The sequence below is a fragment of the Bos indicus x Bos taurus genome, chromosome 12 (genome assembly GCF_003369695.1).
Source record: "Bos indicus x Bos taurus breed Angus x Brahman F1 hybrid chromosome 12, Bos_hybrid_MaternalHap_v2.0, whole genome shotgun sequence".
NCBI classification, from domain to species: domain Eukaryota; kingdom Metazoa; phylum Chordata; class Mammalia; order Artiodactyla; family Bovidae; genus Bos; species Bos indicus x Bos taurus.
This window is the reverse complement of record NC_040087.1, coordinates 74,667,047-74,676,305: the sequence shown is the minus strand read 5'-3', so window position 1 is coordinate 74,676,305 and position 9,259 is coordinate 74,667,047. Positions and strand designations below refer to the sequence as shown.

At 38.2% G+C, this 9,259-nt stretch overlaps 1 protein-coding gene across 1 annotated transcript in view; it reads right to left on the bottom strand.

Moving 5' to 3' along the window:
- Positions 1–1,366: 1,366 nt before the first annotated feature.
- Positions 1,367–9,259, bottom strand: part of IPO5 (importin 5) — a 40,556-nt gene continuing 32,663 nt past the window's right edge. Inside the window, exons 19-26 of the mRNA XM_027557855.1 lie at positions 8,320–8,492; positions 7,290–7,401; positions 7,146–7,201; positions 5,984–6,106; positions 4,913–5,132; positions 4,102–4,330; positions 2,739–2,880; positions 1,367–2,142 (exon numbers count right to left, since the gene is read on the bottom strand). Coding sequence (XP_027413656.1) covers positions 2,056–2,142; positions 2,739–2,880; positions 4,102–4,330; positions 4,913–5,132; positions 5,984–6,106; positions 7,146–7,201; positions 7,290–7,401; positions 8,320–8,492 — 1,142 coding nt within the window. The 3' untranslated portion in view covers positions 1,367–2,055. The remainder of the gene's footprint in view (positions 2,143–2,738; positions 2,881–4,101; positions 4,331–4,912; positions 5,133–5,983; positions 6,107–7,145; positions 7,202–7,289; positions 7,402–8,319; positions 8,493–9,259) is intronic.

Genomic DNA, 9,259 nt, shown 5'->3' with positions numbered 1-9,259 from the left:
TTTCATCTTGTAGAGACAAAATCTTGTAGAGGTGTTAAAAAGGTTTCCCCAGGTAATTTAAAAGAATTGTGTGTCACAGTTACAAGCCCTGGATTTCAGGATCATGTCACATTGTCTTTAAAACCAAACTTCTCTGATTTGGTTCAACTCCAATTATTTATTCTATTTCTATGCAGAAGGATGCAGTCAACCTGCAATTGATTGATCTGTACCCACCTACTTCTTTCAGGGACCTTAGACCCCTGTGACGGGGGTATGTCTTCTGACTTTTTCCAAAAACATTTAAGTAAGTGCTCAGTACAGCCCTCCACAAACAGCAGACTCTCCAAAAAAAAGTACCCATCTTCTGACCATATACCATCTCAAATTAGGTGAGCACACACATTTTTAACGTTTTTAGTAATAAGTTAAAAAAAAAAAAAAAAAAGGCAAATCTAACTTGCTCCAGTTGATTGCCATCACTACTCGAATGAGCTTTCCAAACAGCATTCTGTTTAAGAAAGGACTGACGGGTTGTCCTACCACATTTTACTCCAACAGGAAGACAGGCTATTAGGGAGCTTCAAATATCCCCTCCCATCACATTAAGAGAGTCAAACAGGTACCACTGAAAGCAATGATCTTCTTGAGAAGTCATTCAACATGGTATGTGCCCTGCCAGATACCAAAGCTTCTGGGCTAGAAACAAAATACACGTTAAGGGTATTTGCTCCCAACCAAACCATCTTTATATAATTTATTCTACTTTCTACTTCATTTCAGATTTACTTTTAATAAAGTAATGCAAATCATTTAAAGAAAAAAACCTTTAATTTTAAATTCTGATCTAAGCATAAAATTCATTTTTGTGTCACGGTTAAATTCAGTACAAACTATAAAATTGTTAACACTTGAGTTTCAAAAGAAATCTAGTAAGACCTCTTAGAAAAATTCCTTAAAGAAACAACAGCAAGTCATTTACTGCTATGAGGTTAATACATAAAGAAAAAAACATTCACACATTTTACTGAATTTATCAGTAAATACTTTTAGCCATAATACTTATCATAAAATTAAAAGTTTAAAAGTTGTGTGTGGCTCCATAGCAATTACAATTTGCAATAAAAATACTAAGCCAAATTCTTTTTTTCTAACAAGAACAATGCTAGCTTTAAAACGACTGAAGTTTGCACATCAATTGTGAATGGCGTAGGTGTATCATAACTTAGCTTAAATTAAAGTGGAAGATGGTAAAAACTAGATGCTTTTAACTTTGAATTGCACGAAGAAAATATCAGGGGGAAACAAAACTCAGAGCCATTGTTAGCCATTTAAAAAATATTACTCTTATATTAAAAACATTAAATGAATCAAAGCCAGACAGTACTAAATTTTTACACAAACTTCTTTCGTATTTCAACGTTGTTTATTGAGGAGTGAATGAGACTACTGCCAGACATGCCAACGACACTTCACATTCAAGGGCTGGAAGCCAAAAAGCTTTCCAAACTGAGTCACTGCATAAGCCTTTTAGGGAAAAGGATCGAGAGTGACGTAAAATAACATTTTCATGCTTGTTGTTTTTGTCTTCAGCTTTTCTTCAATGTTTGGATCTATGAGCTTGCTGGGTTGAAGGCTTCTTTCTACCCCACAAAAAGGCTCACACTCCAATTAAGAGAATGAACACTAGGTGTACAGCAACTTGTTTTAACACACATCTATGCTGAGGAACGGATCTTAATTAAAGCTGTTTTGTCTTAAGTTTCCTTGTATCTAGTGAGGAAAATTAATTTTATTTCCCTTTCGCCTTCACATGGGTGGGTCACACCAATAGAAAAATACTCTTCAGTGTTACTGCAGGGCTCACGGGACTTCCTCAGTAGTCGGGTGGGGGGAAATCCACTTACACACCATCCTGAAGCCCAGGGCTTCTCGTTCTGCTGTTGTGGCTTTGCAGAAGAATGGCCTACACACAACTCTACCGTTCTCTTTTGCTCAAAAACAAAACAAAGAAACCTAAACAAAAGGGTAAACGTTTATTTGGAGTTAGTTATCTGGTGGTGGTAGTAAGGCCCTTCAGGCAGAGTTCAGGAGCTCCTGTATGGCTGCCTGCTGCTCGGGACTGAGCTGCGCTATGCATTCAGTCCACAGTCCTCCAGAAGTCTAGGAAAGAACAACGTCACATGTTTAGATTTGGCAAAACGGTTACTGGGCAGTACCCTCATAACCATCATTAGGCAGACTGTAACAGCAAAGTACTCTTTCCAGTAGATTAGCTTGATGAACACCATTGTACAAGCAAGACATCTTTTCATTTCTATGAAGTATGTTTCACTCACAGTAAGCTTTCTCATTTGTACATTGATAAAGCTACACTTTTGATGACCTGTTCAAGTTATCTACACACATCCACTTAGGGAGGAAAACTTGATTATAAAACATTGGTAGCTGACAGTTACTACGATTAACGTCTCGCCTTTCTGTTTTCACATATATACAGAAAAATAACATAATGAGTATGTGCTAATCTCAGATTTAAGACAAAGGTTTCAGTTTTAATAGATAATGAGAATATATGGATAGATTATATTAAGTATAATCTATTTGAGGCTTGATGACAAGATAATATAAAAGTGAAATTTCCTTAGCTTGTTGAATTTCTACTCTCTTCCTCTAATAGAAAAAATACAGAAAAAACTAAACAAAAAACCCCAAAACCATTTTAGTTCTTCTTTCCCAATTTAACTAAATCAGCTTACCTGTACTTGGCGAACTACATTGGCCAGACGTTTGGCACAAGGATCATCATGTTTAATTGCCTCATGCATTTCTCCTTCTGCGATTATACTGAATATTTTGGGCAGATTGGTATTGTTTGGGCCAAGGACAATTGGGTGATTACTGAAATAAGAGAAGAAAACCATTATAAATTAAAATTGTAATAGAAAATCACTCAAGCACTCATATATTTTCCCATACCCTTCCCCCAATACCAAATTCTGTTATTAGGTCCTTCCTTATACAATGATCATGCACTAAAATCAACTGCCTTTTAAATCCAGTAGGAGGAAATCTGATTAGCTTTGCAGTTTCTTCCCATGTAAACCATACATTTAAGAACAGTTCCTTTACATAAATTTTATTTAGATACTACAGAATGGTTTCTAAAATAAATTTGAAGTTCAAAAAGACTTACAGGCATTTCAAAAGTAAACTGGGAAATGAGTTCCAGTCAAGTTTAATGGAAAGAACCCTAACAGTGAATCTGACTAGTTTCATCTTTTTCATCAGGAAAATTTCAGAGCAGTCATTTCCAAGGGAGAAGATTAAATAGCATGATGGAGAACAGGTTACTTCAGAGGCAAGAACAGGTTAACGCATCTCCACGATGGCTCTGAAGTATTCCTTAATGATGTCCTCAGTGAAAAGACTTCTAGTATTTTTATGACCAGTGAGAACTTAGGCGTGAAGGAATACACACATTGGCCCATTTCTACAAACTCCATGAGACGAGTGGTTGTAGCCCCTGATTTATTTATGAACTAAAAGCAGTAGTTAATAGTGACAGAGCCCAGACCACCAATGGACACAACTTTGATGTGATAGCTTTTGTAACATCCTGGTTGTTCTAATTCTTAGCAATACTCACAGACACAAAATAACACTAATAACGCCAAAGGTCAAGGGCCAGACCATGAGTGCCCATCTGGTATATTTCCCTTAGACCACTGATTTTTTAATTCAAAGAAAAACACTAGTATTTCAGAGGGTCAAATAACAGTACGAACCCATGTTCTTTCGTCTCATTCTATTAATAAATGATATGCCAATGATGCCTCAGTAAAGCTAATGACTGAATGGATAAAAGAATGAATGAATGGGGTGGAAGACAGAACAGAATCTTCTTTGAACATCTTATTCTATAATGACTCATCTGTTGAACTGAATCGCACACAACTCAAAATTAGATGTGATTATAAGGCACTCCTAACTGTGATAAGGCTTCTTAACCTGATTTATAAACATAGCATTATTAGGACCTGAACGCCTGAGAGGCACGCATAGGAAGCACCAAGCTGCGTGAAGGGAAAGGAAGTAAGGCTGCCCTGTCCTGCTGCCCACCTCTCAATGAGGTCGCAAAGATAATTGAAAGTCTGAACAGCTTCTTCTTTATCCTCATGCAGTGGAAGCCAAGAAAGCCAGTGTGGGAGGACTTCTTCAACGTTCACACAGTCAGGCTTGAACTTCATCATTTTCCCCACCGCTGAGATGCAGTTCTCAGTAGCATTGATGTTTTCTTTGGTCTTAGCATCAGCAGACTGAATAACTCTTACCAGCAGTGGAAGTGCTTCTAAAATAAGCATTTGGAAAGAAGTCAGTCCAAGGCTCATTTACATGCAAATGATCAAAAATATGTCTTATTTTTTGGTCCAGCTACAAATCACAGTGAGAAAATGTTCAAGTGTAAGGAGCACTTTGTTTTCATGACTTCAGAACCATGACAGGGGAGAGGGAGGTTGCCTGGTGTGCTCTGGACCAGCCTCACTACATTAATTTATAGGCCCCCCAAGAGGTCAGCAGTCTCTGGACTTGCACTCCTGATCACCTCAGTGTACTACAGCTTTTAAAAGCCTCCAAGCTCTAGTCCTATGCCGAACTCACAGGGACCCAGACGTGCCTTAAAAGCACGTCCTCCAAGCCCCAGATGAACTGCACCCTGGGACCGGGGCGAGGAGGCGCTGGTCCCACTCAGACTTCATTCCCATCTCTATGCAAATGAGGATGGTAAATGTCTAAGTGCTGTAATAAGGTGTGTGCAAAAGGAAAAGAGAAGGAAGCAGTGTATACTGTTTTCAGGGTCGGGGCAGAAAGCAAGGTAGGGCTAACAGGGATGTCTGGGGCGAAATGCGCGTAACCAGACAAACAGAAGTACCTGTGCAGAAAGGACGGTAGTTATCGCCACCATACTGTGCCATGACTCCCAGGCCATATGCAGCTGCTTGCCTGACTTCCGGGCTGCTGTCACATACGTATTGGAGCATTGGCCTTAAGAAATATTCTGCATATTTAAATGAGGCTGGACTACAGTGTTCTATGACATCATCAAAGATGCACAGTCCCCACTGTCTGTCTGGCCACGGTCTATGTGGACACTACAAAAGAGACATTCTTTTAAGCTTTGGATACTGGAGTGAAGACTATAAAAGAAACAAACACTCACTATTGGCTGTCATCTCACAGGGATATTCCTGATACAGGTAATGAAAAATAAACATTGCAACAATCAGTTCTTATGAATAACAACCCTCAAACTACAGATTTTCCACCATCTGAAATTACCAAGTATGAGGAAGAATGACAGCAGCATCTACGTACATACATTTCCTTTACAAAAAAGACAACGGCAATGCTATATTTAAAAAACACAGCCACAGCAAAAGCTGCAAAACTTTATAGTACTGATTCAACAGGATGTCACATGCCTACATCACTTTTAGAAACATACTGTGCTACAAAGTATCACAAAACACATAATTAAAAGCCAAAAAGGGGTAAATATCCAATGACTGCTTTTAATTTATAATACATGTAAAAAAACTGAATATGTAATGCTATCATCCAGAACCTATGATTGTTGGTGGTACATAATAAAGATCAAAACTAAATTTTCTAGGGTCTACTTTAAAACAAAAACCTGTAACCATTTTGTTTCCACTTATTAATTTAGCAGGGTATAGATAATCTGAAATAATAAAAAGTCAGTTGTATATTTTTAGACTGCATTATAAATTAATTGGACTACAGAAAACCTAATTAGTAAACTTCCAAGCATACACTGAGAAAGTATCCAAGGCAATGCAATAAACTCAGTAAATTAAAGAGGTACAGTGAAAACTATGATTTCTAGGATCCATTTTAACCTTAAAGTGTTAAATTTTAAAATGCTGTAATAGATTTTCAGGTCAACTGTCTAAAATAATTGTCAAAAAGAGGTAATACTCACAATTAGGTTGACAATTAACGGAAGCAGCTGTTCAAACCATGGTAACACTTTTTCCTTGTAGCTACTGAATATTGAATGTAAAATGTCTGACACTTTGGTCAGAATATAAACATCATTATCATCCTAAAAAAAACCAAGTGGGCATACTATGTGTTAAAAAAAGTATGTATGTATTTAAAAAGTGTCCTCACTATTCTTAACATTTATTATAAAAAAATCTAAGAAACATAGAAAATTAAGTTTCTTGTCACTTTCTTAAGAGCACAGCAAGAGTCCAGAGACTGAGGTTACTCCAGTGATATCTTGTCTGGCAATAAAAAGACAGAAGGAGTATTCAAGTACTGCACTTACTGCAAATACTTTCCTTGGAATGTATTTAAAATAGATGGTTGAAAGACTATCCCAAATTTCAAAGTTTTGAAATGAGTGATTTTACTTTACTATCTTTTGTTTGTTTTCTAGGATTTCTCTAGTTTTGGAGTGGGATGGTGGGGAGATGTGGGGTCAGTTATTTACAACACCTCATCCCCGGGAACCATATGCGTGTCAGGGTGAGCACCTGCCAAGGACAGGGATGAGTCCCACGAGCCAGCACGGGTCCATCAGATGGCCACATGCCACGCACGGCAGACCCTACATACAGAGCTGACCTGTGTTGATGGCATCAAGTGGTCTGATGGTAGGAGTTCTGAGTAACAACGTTAAGAATTATGTCAACCACATGCCTATTGTTTATAGGGATAGGGAAATTTGCACAATTCTGTGGTCCAGGGGAAAGAGAGCTGGTATTACAGAAAGACCTGGCCTTAAGCACGAGAGTGTCAACAGTGTGGCTCTAGGCAATCACTTAACATCTGAGTTTGAGTTCACTCATCTTCAAAATGGGGAAAGCACCAGCAGGCAGAGATGAGCATTGTGAGAGTGTAGAAGATACGAGGGAACTCCAAAGGTTTGTATGTAAGGTCACTGCGACAAAGCGCACACACAGCACCAGAACACAAACCAGCTAGCCTCAAACCTCTTACTCTCTAAATGAAACACACATCAGATTCTTCTGCTGAAAATTACTAAGAAGTACCTTTTAGGAGAAGTCAGATGAATCAGAAGCTTAAGCATTAATGCAAATGGTCACGTAAGTTAAGTTCTAAATGGGGTAACTTACCTCATCTTGTAGTGATTCTTCCACCTGCTCATCATAGTCTTCATCTTGTCTTTTAACTAAAACACACCCAAATAAATGTCTTCTTAAATGGTCGCCAAAAATGGTCAAGAATTACATCCAGAAATAAAAGTGTGGAAAACTTACCTTGCCGCAATTCTTGGTTTTTAAAATGTTCTTCAAGTTTAGCTTTCAGTATACCACCCAATTCTTCAAAGTGTTCATTATTAAGGCATCCATCTCCCATGACTTCAATGCACTAAACATGAGTTTGAGGAAAGAAAGCAACTCTTAAGATTTAAGTGTTTTGGAGTCAAAAGTTAAACTCCATTAAGAATCAGATGGAGGCATTGAGAAAAATGAACATAACTCCTACCCTGAGATTAAACAGTAGATACACTTGGATTATATTTGCTACCACACCAGTACTTAAAAAAAAATAATTTAAAAAATATTTTCCCTTTAAACATGTCCTGAGTATGTCTTAAGTGCCAGGAATTATGCTGGGTGTTGCAAATTCAAAGATGGAAAAGACCAACCAGTTTTTAAGAAGCTGTTATCACATGCATACTCTATACAGAGATGGTGCTGGAGAAAGGCTAAGCTTGTGCCACAAATGGAGGGAATGAGATGAGCAAAGGCATGGAAGCATGCATTCTTTGAAAAGTAACAGAAAATCTGAACTTGAGGAGTGCAAATGGGAACAAAGAATTTTTAAACCCAGTTGTGGAGCAAGCTATGGAGTTGTGAGCCTTGGAAAATGGGGGGAGTGACTCAAAAGCAAATTAATGCTTGAGGAAAGGTGACTGAACTGTGAGGGAAAGAAGGAATGGCTTCTGGAGCAGATTAAGTGAGGCACAAGCAAAAAGAAAAAATACAGCAAAAAACAGAGAAATTTAGGAGAGAGAGAAGAGGACAGAGACCAGACTTGACTTGGATGACACCGAAGTGTCATCTGGTGGTTGGATTACTGGGTAAATGACGATGGAAACTAATCAAGACCAGAATACAAGAGCAGCTACTCTTAAAAAGTAAGGAAAAGAGTGATAACACCAAATTAAATATTTTTGGTTGCAAATTATGTTACAGCATAAAAAAAAAAATCTCATTTATTTAGTAAGACAAATATATGAACACACAAACTGTTTACACTAATTTTGAAGAGAAAAATATTTACCTTTGCAAAAGAATGCATTATTTCTGAGAGGACATCTGAATCTGGTTCTGTGCCAATGGCCTTGATTAGCGCATCACACATAAAATGCCACATCTGTGTGAGGTACTCAGGACCACGAACCCTCGCACACTCCAGGAGAAGAGGCATGGATTCTGCTGCTGCCACTCGAACGCGTTTTATTGTTAAGGAAAACGTACTCACTCAAACGAACCTTAGACAACATTTAGTGTGATTACTATCCTCAAGATTGTTCTATTGTTTTGCTCAGTTACATACTGAAGTGCTCAGTCAGTTATTAACAGGAGTGCTAGGCAACTTCTGTTTATCTAAGAGTGCTCTCCAAGAGCTTGCGTTCAATATAACCTGTGTATAAAAACTCAAGTCTCCCCGCCCCAAGACATACTTCCTGTCTTTCCAATCACCTACAATGTAACAGGAATAAAGGTTCAAATATAACCCCTCAACACAAAAATAACGGAGGAAAGAGCCAGGACTCTCACAGTGTCTCAGGATATACCTATCCCCAAACTTCAGGTAGTACATTTCTTACAAAGGCACCTGAAGTAACGACTTTACTAAGAAAACTACCAATGATCTCTTCCTGAATCAGTCTCTGCAGAGTTGCCTCCCCCATCTAATATCATGTCTAAAATAAATGTCTTGAGAATTCCTCTTAGAAATGATTCTGCCCTGTCCTCAGGCATTACGGGACATCTGCTGGGGAAAAGCCCCCTTCTGTGAAGGACACCACCGTCGAGTACTGCGCAAGGAACCGCAACCAAGGGGCTCTGGGGCAGCAGATCTGTGTGTGTGGCTCTCAATCCACTGTGCTGTCATTTTTTAACCCATCTTAAAGTGTGTGTGTGTGCAAAAAAGTGTAAAAATATACCTATACTTATTACAACTACCATTATACTGAAGAGGACAATTGTTACATGAA